Source organism: Pelodiscus sinensis, chromosome 1, assembly GCF_049634645.1.
Source record: "Pelodiscus sinensis isolate JC-2024 chromosome 1, ASM4963464v1, whole genome shotgun sequence".
Taxonomy (NCBI): Eukaryota; Metazoa; Chordata; order Testudines; family Trionychidae; genus Pelodiscus; species Pelodiscus sinensis.
The window spans coordinates 14,724,211-14,739,256 of NC_134711.1; the positions used below are offsets into that span (position 1 = coordinate 14,724,211).

General features: G+C 46.2%; 1 protein-coding gene across 1 annotated transcript; it reads right to left on the reverse strand.

Moving 5' to 3' along the window:
- Nucleotides 1–223: 223 nt before the first annotated feature.
- Nucleotides 224–1,540, reverse strand: LOC142826498 (uncharacterized). Its single transcript, XM_075919067.1, has 2 exons — nucleotides 1,265–1,540; nucleotides 224–1,010 (listed from the first exon to the last, which is right to left on the reverse strand). Exons 1-2 carry the CDS (start codon nucleotides 1,463–1,465, stop codon nucleotides 858–860), a joined length of 354 nt encoding a protein of 117 aa, XP_075775182.1. The 5' UTR covers nucleotides 1,466–1,540; the 3' UTR covers nucleotides 224–857.
- Between the last annotated feature and the right edge of the window lie 13,506 nt (nucleotides 1,541–15,046).

Below are 15,046 nucleotides of genomic sequence, written 5' to 3' on the forward strand. Positions count from 1 at the left end.
CAGCCCGACCCCCACCCCTGAGCTTTCCTTTCCCTTCCTCCCTTCCCTCCCCTTCCTGCTCCCTCGTCCCAGGTTTCCCCCTCCCCTCTCCCACCCTTCTTCCTCCCTCCCCCCACCCTAGTTATGTAAAATAAAAAGATGTTTTTGTTTGAAAAACAGGTGTCTTTATTTGACAGTAGGTAGGGAGGGGAAAGGGGAAGGGGGGTAGGGTGGAAGAAGGCCCCAGTGGGGCATGCAAGGAAGAGGTCAGTCCTCCTCCTCCACCAGGAAGTTCTCCCGCAGGGCTTCCCGGATCTGGATGGCCCCCCGCTGGGCTTCCCGGACGGCGGCGGTGCAGGGCTGACCGTAGTGGCCAGCCATGCGGTCAGCCTCAGCCATCCAGGCTGGCAGAAAAGCCTCCCCCTTTCTCTCTCATAAATTGTGGAGCACACAACATGCTGCCACCATGGGAGGGATGTTGTGCTCAGCCAGGTCCAGGCGGGTGAAGAGGCATCGAAAGCAGGCTTTCAGTTGCCCGAAGGCCCCCTCCACCACGATGTTCTGGTGAGCCTGGCATTGAAGGCCTGGCGGGAGGGATTGAGGTGCCCCGTGTAGGGCTTCATCAGCCACGGCTGCAGTGGGTAGGCGGCATCCCCCACCAGGCAGACGGGCATGTCCACGTCCCAGACCCTGATGTGGCGGTCGGGGAAGAAGGTCCCGTCCTGCAGCCGCTGGCACACGGAGGAGTTGCGGTACACCCGGGTGTCGTGTGCTTTGTCAGACCAGCCCACATTAATGTCCGTGAACTGTCCCCGGTGGTCACACACGGCCTGCAGGATCACGGAGAAGTACCCCTTGCGGTTGACGTACCGGGATGCCTAGTGTTCCGGGGCACGGATGGGGATGTACGTCCCGTCGATGGCCCCCCCGCAGTTGGGGAAGCTGAGGGTGCCGAATCCCCGGATGACGGCGTCCGGGTCGGCGAGGCGGACCACCCTGTGGAGCAGCACCCGGTTGATGGCCTTGACCACCTGCGGAGAGAAACACAGCAAAGCGCCAATCAGTGGGGCGCCCGGGTGGCTGGGAGCGTTCGTGCCTTGGCAGTGCCCCGCGCCCCACTCCCGGAAGCAACCCCCCTGGCGGCGTGTAGTACGGCCGGGATAGACCGACCCCTCCAGTGCGGGGCACTTTCGCCTCCTCCCTCCCCCCCTTTGTCCCTGGAGCGGCCCATCGCCTCCTTGCAGCCCCCCTCACCCCCCGGCGCAGTGGCCGACGAGTGCCATACCTGCATGAGCACCGCTCCGACGGTGGATCTCCCCACGCCAAACTGGTTCCCGATGGATCGGTAGCTGTCCGGCGTGGAGAGCTTCCAGAGGGCGATGGCCACCCGCTTCTGGAGGGGGATGGTGGGCCTCATGCGAGTGTCCCTTCTGCGCAGAGCAGGGACGAGCCACTCGCAGAGCTCCAGGAAGGTGTCCCTCCTCATCCTGAAGTTCTGGGTCCACTGTCGGTCTTCCCAGCGCTCCAGGACGATGCGGTCCCACCAGTCGCTGCTGGTGTCCAGACGCCAGACGCGGCGGGGCACGCCGGTGCCGGGGCGCCGCCGCGGCTCCTCCACGGCCCCCAGGGCGGCCAGGTGGAGAGGCAGGGGGCTGACATGCACCAGGTGGTGCCAGGCAGCCTCGAGCCATTGCTGGCAGGCTTGCAGCAGCAAGTCCAGAAAGTGCACCAGAAGGTGCAGGGCGAGCTCTGGCTCCATGTTAACACCTGCGGCGGCGTCCCCGAAGGGAAGCACCGACACAGACGGGGGCAGAGACCAACGCTTTGCTGTCCCTCGGCGAGGTTGGCAAGCAAGCAGGAAAAGCTGAGAACCGGCTGTCCGGGGGGGGGGTCCCTTTAAGCGCGAGCCTCAGATAGCCTCAGACAGCAGCCACACAAAGCAACTACTGACCTGATGCCCTGCCAGAACCTGTTTCAGCCGCCCTTAAATCAGTGTGGACGCGCTAGTTTGAATTAGCAAAACGCTAATTCGAACTAGTTTTTAGTTCTAGATGCGTTAGTTCGAATTAGCTTAGTTCGAATTAACTAATTCGAACTAAGTTAGTTCGAATTAACTAATTCGAACTAAGTTAGTTCGAATTAGCACTGTAGTATAGACGTACCCATAGAGACAGCAGCCAAGGGTGGGAAGGAGGCACCGCAGATCTAGTGCTGGGGAGAACTGGCTTTTAAGCCGGCTTTCCCCTGCACCGGCTCCTGCTCGACCCCCTTTCTGCCTCCAGTACAGAGGCAGCAATGGGGGGAAGGGAAATGTGAGTATTCAAGATTAACTGATAAGCCTAGGCTTATTGGTTAATCGTATGCACGACTACTCATTTACATCCCTAATGGGAGCTGCAATTGCCCGTACCGGCAGTGGTAAATACAGCTGTGGTGGCCCCCCAGGGTCTATCCGTGGCTTGTGGGGATGGTTATTGCCTACCCCCGTTCTAACACATTGTAGAGCCTTGGGTGTGTCTAGACTACATGCCTCCTTCGACGGAGGCATGTAGATTAGCCAGATCGGAAGAGGGAAATGAAGCCGCGATTAAAATAATCGCGGCTTCATTTAAATTTAAATGGCTGCCCCGATCTGCCGATCAGCTGTTTGTCGGCAGATCGGGGGAGTCTGGACGCGATGCCCCGACAAAGAAGCCTTTCTTCATCGACACAGGTAAGCCTGGTTTCACGAGGCTTACCTGTGTCGATGAAGAAAGGCTTCTTTGTCGGGGCATCGCGTCCAGACTCTCCCGATCTGCCGACAAACAGCTGATCGGCAGATCGGGGCAGCCATTTAAATTTAAATGAAGCCGCGATTATTTTAATCGCGGCTTCATTTCCCTCTTCCGATCTGGCTAATCTACATGCCTCCGTCGAAGGAGGCATGTAGTCTAGACACACCCCTTGTGAGCAATTATGAATTGACTTCCTCACTGGCTCTTTGCCCGCAAATTAATTTCCCCTGGGACTTTTTCCCCCCAAAACGTGGGTTTCACTCCAAAGCAATGCCGGTTGGAAAAAATGAAGGAGAGGCAATACCCATCAATAGCTTGATCATAGGAAAAGACAGATTTTTTCCAGTGGTTAGGGGCCCTCAGCTAAGGCATTAAAAACCTTAATGTGTTCAAGTCCCTGCTCTAATACAGGCTTTCAACATGACCTTCTAGGGCTCCCATTACAGAAAGGATGTGAAAGCATTGGAGAAAATCCAGTGGAGGGCAACAAAACTGATTAGGGGGCTGGAGCACATGGCTTACAGGGAGATTTGGGCTTGTTTAGTCTACAGAAAAGTGAAAAGGGATTTGATAGCAGACTTTAACTACTTGAAGGAGATTTCCAAAGAGAATGGAGAGAGGCTGTTCTCAGTTGTTACAGATGACAAAACAAGGAGCAATGGTCTGAAGTTGTACTGCGGGAGGTCTAGAGTGTATATTAGGAAAAACTATTTCACTAGGAGGGTAGTGAAGCACTGGAATGGGTTACCAAGGGAGGCGGTGGAATCTCCTTCCCTAAAGGTTAAGTCCTGGCTTAACAAAGCCCTGGCTGGGATGATTTAGCTGGAATTGGTCCTGCTTTTAGCAGAGGGTTGGACTCTGTGACCTCCTGAAGTCTCTTCGAACCCTATGATTCTAGTTGGGCAAATTACTTAGGCCTACATCGTCCAAGGTATTTAGGCTCCAAATGTCTATTGATTTTAATGGGAATTAGGAACCCCAATAACTTGGAGGAGCAGCATCTTAATTTTTTCACCACTGGTCTACACTAGGGGATAAGTTCAAATTAAGATACTCAACTTCAGCTATGTTAATTGCATCGCTTAAGTCGAAGTATCTTAACTCAAATTTTGGCACCGTTCATACTGTAGGGAATCAAAGGGGAGAACACTCTCCCTTCAACTTCCCTTACTTCTCGTAGAAGCAGGACTACCGGCATCGACGGGAGCACCCTCTCAGTTCAATTAGACCCACTAATTTGAACACTGGAAGATTGACTGCAACTGTTTCAATCTTATCTGTAGTGTAGACATGGCCTCGGTGTTTCAGTTCCCCATGTGCAAAATGGGGTGGTTTGAGTTGTGTGCAATATTGTGAGGTGCTTGGATACTCTGATACTAGAGGCCAAGTAAATACCTTAGCACTTACAACTGTTCACAACTAGAAATGGGAGCTTTAAAGTTTGGGTAAAGCAAAATTTAAAATTTACGATAAAATACAAGGTTTCTAGCCCTGCTTAAGCAATCATACTTCAGAACTGCCAAATGGTTATACAAGCAAAAGCTTGTTTGGATGATTTTTATAGGTTCTAAAATGTACATGATGTGTATTTGCCTTTTCCAAATCTCTTAATTCGTGTTAACTCATGACAGCTGGCTTTACAGATGGAAGAATGCTAAAAATGCTCCCAATAAACTGATTTATTCATTTGCAACATCGTTTTTTTAAATAAAAACTTGTGGTACACACTGTCTATTGTTATTTAGAATCATAGGGTTGGAAGAGACGTCAGGAGGTCATCCAGTCCAACTCCTTGCCCAAGCAGGACAAATCCCCAACTAAATCATCCCAGCCAGGGCTTTGTCAAGCTGGGACTTAAAAACCTCTAAGGATGGAGTTTCTACCACCTCCCTAGGTAACTCTCCTAGTGAAATAGTTTTTCCTAATATCCAACCTAGAGCTCCCCCTTCTGTGTGATGGTATTTGTGTTAAGGCCCCAAATAAGTCTGATGTCCCACTTTACTAGGTGTTGTGCACAAACATACAGGTTGTACCTCCCTTAACTGGGACTCCCTGGCTCAGAAACATCTGTGATCCAGCACCAAACATGGATGTTCCTGGACCACAGAGCCCAGGAACAGAGAGGTCTGGCAGTGGGGCAGAAGTGCTGTAGGAGGCACCGGTGATTCAGTGGGGAGTGCTGGTGTGTGTGGGGGGAGGGGGGACAGGACGGACAGCACAGTGGGGCGCTCCGGCCCCAGCAGCAGCTGTGGAACTCCGACCCCAGCAGCGGCCAAGGAGCTCTGGTGCGTGTCCCAGCAGTGGCCAGGAAGTTCCGGCCCTGGCTGCGGAGCTCTAGCCCCATTCGCAGAGCCAGGAGGCTGCAGATCTCTGCCCCGGCTGCCAAGCTCCGGCCATGGTGCGCCAGTCCCAGCAGCAGTGGGATGGATGGCATCTACAGAGCCCCAGGGGACTGGGGCAGCAGTGGGGGCAGGCTGGAGCCCTAATCCGGTGGCAGCCCAGGTCAGGAGAGGAGGGAGCTCCTCTGGTCCGGCAAATCCCCTAATTTGGGACTAGTCAGGTTCCGAGGGTGCCAGACCAGCGAGGTCCAACCTGTAGGAAGAAACAATCCCTTATCCAAAGAATTAAAAATTTAAACTGTTAAAACAGACAGAGGATAGGAGAAGAAACAGAAGAGTGATTTGGCCAGAAGATCAACAGAAACGACAAGCACTGAACTTAGAGCTTATGAGTTTTAGTTTGGTGCTCTGTCCTCTGGATAAAACTTCCTCTAGCCACATATTTGCTTGCATGCCATTGTATAAATATTTTTACTGATTTTTTTTTGTTTTTTGTTTTATTTTTGTGGGAGCACCCGGAATAACTGACTTCAGGCTTCCTAAGCCTCATGAAAAGACTCTATAAAGCCTTTCTGCCATATCTCATTGATGGATATTCTTGATTGTGAATATGTACATGCATTGATTGTTTGTACATGCATTATGCTGTATCATCATGCTCTATGAGATATGTTATCCCAGTTCCATACATTTGCTTTTGGATTCATCCCATGTGTTGAAAGAAGGAAATTTGCTGATCTTCAAAATGGAGCTTTCCCTTGTTAGGCTGAAAGAGGCTTAAAGATTCAACAAACAAATATTAGCACCAAACCCCATAAAGTTGCTGGACACTTTTCTGCTTCTCTCTTTAGCAGTTATATGTTCTGCAACAAAGATAGACAAAGGAAGGAGTACAGGAAGAAGTCCAGACTGGATATGCAGCAGCCTCATGCAGATTCTTTGGGTGTAAATAATGGCTCTTTCTGTGGCTCTCTCATGTCTAAATGACAAATTATTTGGCTTTTTTTTGTGGCATTTTCAAGAAGCCTGCTATTTGTAGAGCAATACCCGCCCCCCTCCCCCACCACTAAAACTGTCCACCACGCAAAAAGCTCTGACATAGAACTTCTAATGAAACTGCAAATTATTGCTGAAAATTTGTCCTTATATAGGAGGCAGAAAAATGTGGCTCATTGCTCATATTTTTATTGCTGTCTGCTTTAGCAAGTTTTGTGCATTAGTGCTTTTGTTTTCTCTCATCAATCCCCTATAATTCAACCACCACATGTACTCTAGTACATTACAATCTCTGGTCACAGCACATTGGAAACTCTCATTAGCACACTGATGGCTAATTGCCAGGCATTGGCATCATGCAAACCCTGAAATAATTTGGGAAGCAGTTTGAAACATACTGCACTTGCAGTTCACCTAAGTGACTGACCAACAGGGAACGGTTTGGTATATTGTAATGTCACTTTTTAATCTGTGGTTCTTAAGATTGAACATGAGACACAGGGAGAGCAACTAGAGCACCAAAGAAACAAATCTTGTTAATACTCAAAAAATACTTTTGACATTGCAAAGCCAAATTGATTATCCAGTAGAATGTACTGAAAGAAAGCTTGCTTCTTCCCATCCAATATTTATATGTCCCTAGCTAACACCCTTCACTGAGATGGGTTGGTCAGAGTTATAGAGCTCAACATCTTTTTATGTTGAGTTTCTTTTTTTTTTATGTCTAACTATAAACTGTGCTGATGCTGTATATTAGAACATATACAATAGCTGGATTCCACGGGAAGCTCAGAATACGGCTGGGTGACAGCTCTGATTCCAAAAAATGACTCCAATTTACAGGACTTTGACACAATACATAAATGTAACAAGAAACTATTGATTCTTTTCACTCTTTCTTTACAGATTTGACATCTGCACCTAAGGCACCATATAACTGAATCATAACAACAGCAATAATGATTCAGTTCCCATACAGCTTTCTATCCTCACCTTCAAGGCTCTGTGCATGCTCATCTAACCTGCTACCTCTCTGATCTAATTTCCTCCAACTCCTCTTTCCTTTACTATAATTGATGTTGCAATTGCTCCAGAGGCACCAATCAGGCGCATTGCCAAGTTGTGAATATCTGGGTCCTTTCGTGCTGGAAGAAACACACAGGAAGAAATAGCCCCTTACCCAGAGGAGTTTACAATAGAATTTGCACTTGACAGAGGTAGTGAGTGCAGTGGATGCAACAAATGAGCATCTCCGACTGCCTCATCTAAGCTACCTGCTTCTCCCACTCTTGTTTCCTTGCCTTTCTTGGAATGGTCTCCTATTTTTATTTGCAAGATTCTCACCCTTCTAATCTGAATTCCCCCTTATAACACATTTCTCCTGCAAAGCTCTCTGGCTATAGTCCATCCATAGAAGAACTCATGCATACAAGTGACTTAAGATAAAAAATTAGAATTTTGTTCTGTAGTGAACTTAGAGCCAGTGAAGTGTGTGTAGGGGGGTTGTTGCTGCACCAGTTTGGGCTTGATATGATAGTTTTATTCAGACACAGATTAAATTTGCTCAGCAAACATAAGTAATGCTGACTATTATTTAGGTAAGATGGACCAGATAGCATCCTTCTTCAAAAGGTTTGCAGTGAGAATAATTGTTAAGTTCCAGTGGTGTCAACTTCCATTAATTTATCACAACTCTTGTGATACAGTACTTGCTATTATCATGACTCTTGTGATACTTGCCTCAGCTGCGGATGGCCTGTGATTCTTAAAAATCTCAGGTTTCATTTCAAAAAGAGTAATTTTTGAGCCCTTAAAGTTGCAGAGAAAAGCTTGTAAATGTACCTTGAGGATGATGTCAGAGTCAAAATCCAGAAGGAAAAGGAAAAGAACCCCAAAGATGTTATTTATTATTTGGTATTAAATCTCATAATTTTGAAGGGGTCTGACTTTGAAATGCCTTGGCTTGGCATTACAAAGTTCAGATACTTGGTCAGACTTCCTTGGACTGGAAACTGGAACCGGCTTCTTATGAGACAAAGCTTCCTCATACTTCATGCTAGGCCAGACACAACCTAAAAACAATCATGATTGTGGTATTTCTGTGCTCCCTATTAAAGCTGCCATGCGGGAAAACCACAAGAATCCTAACCCTTGTTTTTAAAAAGACATTAACCAAACTCTTTCAAACCAGATAAAAATGCAAACAAACTCAGTGAGTTTGGAATAAAAATCTGGATCTTCTTATGCCAAAATTAAAGCCTTGCATTTTTTAAAAGAGTTTTGTTAGTAATTGGGAAATTAATCGTTTTTTAAAATCAGAGACTCCATGTTAGTGAAGCTTGGCTGGACAGAGAAGTAATTTTATTCAGGCCTTTTAAAACTCTTTAGGTGAAATCCTGACCCATTGAAGGCAATGGAAGTTTTGTCATTTGCTTTAATGGGGCCAGTATTTTTTGTTAATTCAAAGTCCACAACTCAAATACCTATGGGTATGTCTACACTGCCACCCTAGGTCGAACTAGGGTGGCTAATGTAGGCATTGGAAGTTGCAAATGAAGCCCGGGATTTAAATATTCCGGGCTTCATTTGCATCTTGCTGGGCGCCGCCATTTTTAAATCCCCCTTAGTGCAGACTCCGTGCCCGTGGCTACACGCGGCACGGAGTAGGTAGTTCGAATTAGGCTCTCTAATTCGAACTACCGGTACTCTTCGAGGAACTAGTCTACAGAGGTCATAGCAGAGAGGCAGGTGGCCAGTGACAGCAGATGTGGGGTGCCAGCCAGAGCAAGTGCACAGAAGGTAGCACAAACAGGGTTCCTTCTTCCTTGGGTGGGAGGCAAAATCACAGTGATATACCTCTGAACCTGGGTCTTCACTGACTAAGGACAATCACTATCAGCTGGGTACAGTGGAGGAACAGAGAGGAGCACAGAAAAGGAACTTTTCATTGTAGAACTCAAGAAGACAAAGCAGAAGACACGGACCCACACGTGCTCGGGTAAGCATCCTGCTCAGAGTTTTATCATTATGAATCCTGTTTGTGGCTTTTTCCCTACCTAATGGTGACTTTCCTCCTTTCATTAAAAGTTTCTTTTCTACACCAGACTCTGTACTCGCGAGTGAGGAAGCATTGCCTCTCGGAGGTGCCCATGGTGGTGTATAATTTTCCCAGGTTACTACGTTTGGGCTTGAGCTGGTTCTGTGCTGTATTATTGAAAAGGAACCCCTAGGTATTAGACCTGGCCTTTGTTGCTGCTGACTCCACCTGGCAGGATTACATTTATATCAAACAATTTTGGACATTTTGATGGATCCGCTCTACCCACTGGCATGTTAGAAGAGTTCTAACTGAATTCAACTTCTGTTCTCTCTGTCAACACATATTTCAAGAACTTTTTAGCATGCCTGACATATTAGAAATTCTTGGTTTTGGAATCAGAACACAGAAGAGCTAAGTTGCTTCTGAAACCAGCTATCGAGACTGAAGGTTTTTATTTTTATCCTCAGAGGAATCTCAACCTTAGATTTTTGTTGTTGTTTAGATGTTGGTCAAAAAGAAAATCCAGTATTTTCCTTTGTTGCCTTTTTAATTATTAAACAAAAGCACATATTTAATCTTCTTACTGGGCCTGTAGCTGTTTTGATGTCCTAGTAAAAACATTTCATCAACATCGTTTTTCAGTGGAAAATTGGGTTTCCATCTAGCCAAATATTATCTGCTTTTAGTACAGAATTTTGATGCTATTGTTGAAAAAAATGAAAATCAAGTATTTTTGTCCCCACGCCAAAATCTTTTCAACAGAAAACCAGAAGGTTTTCAGGACTTTGATTTTCCAGAAAATAGTTGAAATTTGCCATCATTCCCTCTCTCCTACCTGTATTTTCTGACCAGATCTCTAAAACATATTTGGTTTCCTCATAATACCAATACTGCATTAAAGCACTTTTTCTTTGTAACATGTTATTGTGAATATACCTCCAATCACTGTGTAGCTTTTCTAACAGAGAACTCCTTAGCTTAACATCTTACAAGACTGCCCAGTGTTTATCTATGGGGATGTCTGTACTCAGTATCTTAACCTCGGGTCAGGAAAAAGAGTTTATAAAGCCTCATCCTCACGTTAGCCCTCCCCAAGTTCAAGTGCTGCTTACTAAGTGCTCCAGAGGTAGGTTGGCTGGAGAGAAAACACAGCATTTACCTACACAAGGATTCAACTAAACTATACAAAAAATCAGCTTTTGTTGACAAAATAGTGAACATGATGCACTACAGTGCTTCTCCTGCTCCTTGTACCTCCCCTGCTACACCAACATAATAAAACCACCTCAGTGAGTACCACAGAGCTCTTTCTAACATAGCTAGAGTGACACAGCATCTGCAAACACTGTGAATGCTTATGCCCCCCCTAATTGGCCTCCAGGATATGTCACAAAAATGCCCAGCCTGAGCACTCTGGTCAACAATTTGAACTATGCTGCCCGGCACTCAAGCGCACAAGTATGTTCCTCTCCCCCATTTAAAGGCCTGGGAATTTTTGAAATTCCTCTTCCTGTTTGCTCAACATGCACGGTTCACACAGCATCTTCCCAGCTGACCATGCCGGCTCCGCACTTAGCGAGACTTAGGGCAGGTATACACAGATTTAGGGCAGATCTAAACTTAAAACACCACAATGGCTGTACCACTGGAGCATGTCAATGAAGATGCTACTGTGCTGATGGGAGAGCTTCTTCCATTGGCATAATTAAGCCACCTCTGTTTGAGGCGATAGCTATGTTGATGGGAGAAGCCCTCTGGTCAACATAGCGCTGTCTACACTACGGATTAAGTCGGTATAACTGTGTCGCTTGGGATAAAGATTTTTCACACCACTGGGTAACACAGTTATACTGATGTCAGTTTGCAGAGTAGACCCAGCCTTAGGCTCATATGATCCCACTCCTCAAAGATATTTAGACCAGGTCTATACTGGCAAATATGTTGACAAAACTTTGGTCACTCAAGGATGTGCAAAACACCCTCCCTCCCCAAGTGAAATAAGTTTTGCTAGAATAAGCACTCCTCTGTACAGTAGTTTGTCAGTGGAAGAATCTTTTCCACCAATATAGTTACCACTGCTCATTGAACTGTATGTATTATGTCAACAGGAGCACTTTTTCCCATTGGCATAATGCAGCTACATGAGCACTCTTACAGTGACACAGCTATATCAGTACCGCAGTGAGACTGTAAGTGTGTAAGTGTAGACATGGCCTTGGACACCAATAGGAGTTATGTGCCTAAATATCTTAGAGTATCTGGGTCTTAGAAGCCTTTCTTCTACCCATTGTTTATTTAGATTGCAAGTTTCATGAGACAGGACTATCTCTTACAATGTCATTAATGGATCTAAAAGTGACTATACTCTTACAAAGCAATTTCAGAAACCAGATGGGGGGAGAAGCTATGGAATTTGCCTTCATATGCAAATTTTATACATTTAACCAAGGTTTGAACAAAGACATGAAGTGGATGGGCCATTATATTCAACACCCAAATGACATCAAAAGCTAAGTATCAGACACTTACAGCCCACTCTGTTAGCCTCATTTAGCACTGGCACTCTAATTGACAAGCTTTCCCCCCTCCCCTTTTCTTCTTCATATCCCCTCTTTTTCTATTTATTTGTACCTCTGGACTTCTTTCTCCATTCATATGAAGAAGTGGGTTGTGCCCACGAAAGCTCATGGTGCCATCTACATTTTTTATTAGTCTCTAAGGCACAGGGCCATTTGGTGTTTTTGAAGTTCTTATAATGTGGGGTGTTGATGTTACAGTCTCTAGGCGCTACTGTAATAATACAACTACAAGCCGCTAATACCCCTTCCCCACAAAATGTCCAATTACCCTCCCTACAGCAGTGTGGAAACCTAGAATCACTTTCTGTTCAGCTGAACTGGAATGCTTTAATATTCCAGGATCAGTTTTCATTATATAATGATGTTGCCTGGAGGTTACTGCAGCGCAATACGATGCTGAAAGTGGAGGATTCCTAACACTCCAGGGAACCTTCGCTTTTGTATTTAATCGTCTATTTGACAAATGAATGGCATGGAATCTTAAGGCACAATCCTGCACTGAGCATTCTGAATCAATGGGGTGCTTGTGAGCATCAGCCTTGTGCCCGTGTGGAGCTCAGTACAGGATTGGGGGCTTATTGTGTTGTTCTGTGTATTGATTTTGCTGCTGCTTATATGGCTTGGGAAGACGTAGTTCATGTCTGAATGAGACTTCTTCATAATTCCCCAAAAAGCTAACTGCAAGAAAGAACAGCTCCAAAGGCCATAACTGCGGGGCAGAACAGAAGGAATCTCTGACATAACATCCCTAAATAGCAGGGTTAGGTACCGTCCGTGACTAAGGCTGAAGTGCTATGTTTTTACCAAGCAAAATTGTGTCTGTTTTCACCAGCTGTCCCAGAGTTGGTTATCAAAGAAGAATGAAATCATTTGTACTGGGAGTTGTTCGTTCTCTCCAGTGCAAACATCTGGATCTTCTTATTTTGTGTTTTCTCTTTATTCAATCACAAAAGGACTTTCTTCTGGTACCCTACATGAGGAGGACAGCTGCAGAAGAAAGGCGAGAGTGCGACAGTTGTGCTATTTAAAGGGTTCTGATCTCATGGCTGCTGTCTTATAAAATAATTTTTGAAACAAAAAAAATCAAAAAAAGAAGGAAATTCTTGCAACATCTTGTCTCTAGGAGTCGGGAGAACCTCTTCTCTTCCCAGCTCTGCTGCTGATCCACTGTGTGACCTTGGACAAGTCCTTTCACCTCTCCGTGACTTGTATTTCCCCACATCCTTTGTCTGTTTAGCAGTTAAGTGCTTCAGGCAGGATTCCTATAGCCAGTGCCTGGTACAAAGGAGCTCCAGTCTTAGGGTACATCTAGACTGAAAGGCTATTTTGGGATACCGCTGGTATCCCAAAATAGCTACCCTGGGTCCAAGGAACACATCCACTATTTCAAAATAATTTTCAAAATAACGGACAAGCTATTTCAGCATCCCTGTAAAACTCGTTCCACGAGGAATAAGGGATGTCTCAAAATAGTGCTTTATTTAGAAATTTGGCACCATGTAGATGTGCCAAAGTGCAAAATAGCCTATTTCTAAATAAAATCAAAATAAGATACACAATTTGCGTAAATTGCAAATCTTATTTCGATTTTAGAGTGCAATCTAGACATACCCTTGGTTGGCCATCTCAAAGTGCTAACATAACACAAATGATAAAAAAAACCAAACCCAAGAGTAAATTCCTCCACAGCATTACAATACACATCAAGCAAAGTGGGGGTTAGAAGAAAGACCTGATTGCCCGACCTTCCCTTGTGCTTGTTCTACATCTATGTGAGTTCATTAACTTCATTTGAGTTCCTCCTGATCTACATCATCAGCATAAGAATAGTTCTGGAACCACGGAGTCTGACCTATTGAAATTGATGGGAGTCTTTCCATTGATTTCAGTGGGCTTTGGATTATGCCTACTGTAATTATCCCTTATGTACAGGGCAGCTTAGTTAAAACATAATTGAGTCATGGCCTCACAGGGTCCCCTGCTGTGCTAACACAATAAAACCATCTCAACAAGCAGCACAGAGCTTTTGGCAACACAGAGTGATGCAGCATCAGTATAGATGCCGCAATTTCTTATGACACCCTAACTGGCCTCCAGGAGGTATCCCATAATGCCCATCCTGACCACTCTGGTCAGCAGTTTGAACTCAGTTGCCCTGCAGCCCGGTACACAGGGGTCCACCACTCAGACTTTAAAGACCCAGGAATGCTTCAAATTCCACATCCTTGTTTGCTCAGCGTGCAGTGCTCATATTGTATCTTCCCAACTGACTGTGCCGGCTCCACACAACAAACGCTCTCTCACTTGGAGTACAGTGGGGTGATTGGCAGTGTTCCCTGTAAGTTGTGTGCTTGTGTGGCCACCCAGCTCATTAGCGGAGCATCCAGAGTAAGGTTTGTGTTTCTCTTGGTGGTGCACATTTTTACACATGCCTCAGTGAACATCATGAAATTGATTCCACACATGGATGGAAAAATTAGCGGGAACATTGATGGTGGGGGCTGCTAGGGGAGAGCAGTTTGTGTTACCCTAGCTTCACTCCAGCTGTAGGATCTTTGATACCTATGGGCGAATTTTTCATGGCTTCTTGTAGGGGAGCCAGGAATGGGACACATATCAGTGCTGCACAGTGATCAAAGGGCTGAGACAAAAGGCAAGAGAGGCAAACCATTGCTCTGCTACTGTGCTGAAGACCTGTCGCTGCTATAAGGAGCAGGATGCCATCCTTAGTGGCAACGCCACCTCTACTGTCAAGAGCCACATGGATGCTTTGGTGGGGGTGAAGAGAGCGTACAGTGGACTCAACCTGGAGGATGAAATGGTGGATGAGGAAGTGGCATTTGAGGATGAGGTGGGACAAGTGACAGGGTTGACTAGGAGCATGGTTCATTTTCTCGACTCGAGAGGGTTCAAGCTAGTCCCAGCAGTCCAGCTTTGGCATGCATAATCCAGGAGAGGGGAGTTCCAGTAAGTAAGTGCCCCTTTCGATTTGATACCAGGCTTGCCAACAGGAAAGCAAAGGAGGCAATTTCCCAGGAGCCCTGGTAATTTAAATTGACCAGTGGTCCCCTGGCTGCTGTCAGAAGTGCGGTGGGGCAAAAGCAGGCTTCTTGTCCTCGTTTGCTCCTCACCACTCCTAGAAGCGACTGGCATGTCCCGGCAGTCCTGAGGGAAAAGGGGTCTCTGCATACTACCCCCCGCCCTCGAGTGCCAATTCCTCAGCTGCCATTGGCTGGGAATTGCAGCCAATGGGAGCTGTGTGGGTGGTGCCTGTGGGCAGTTTGTGCACAGAGGCCCCACTGGCTCCCCTTCCCACCTAGGAGCCACTGCCAGAGGGAG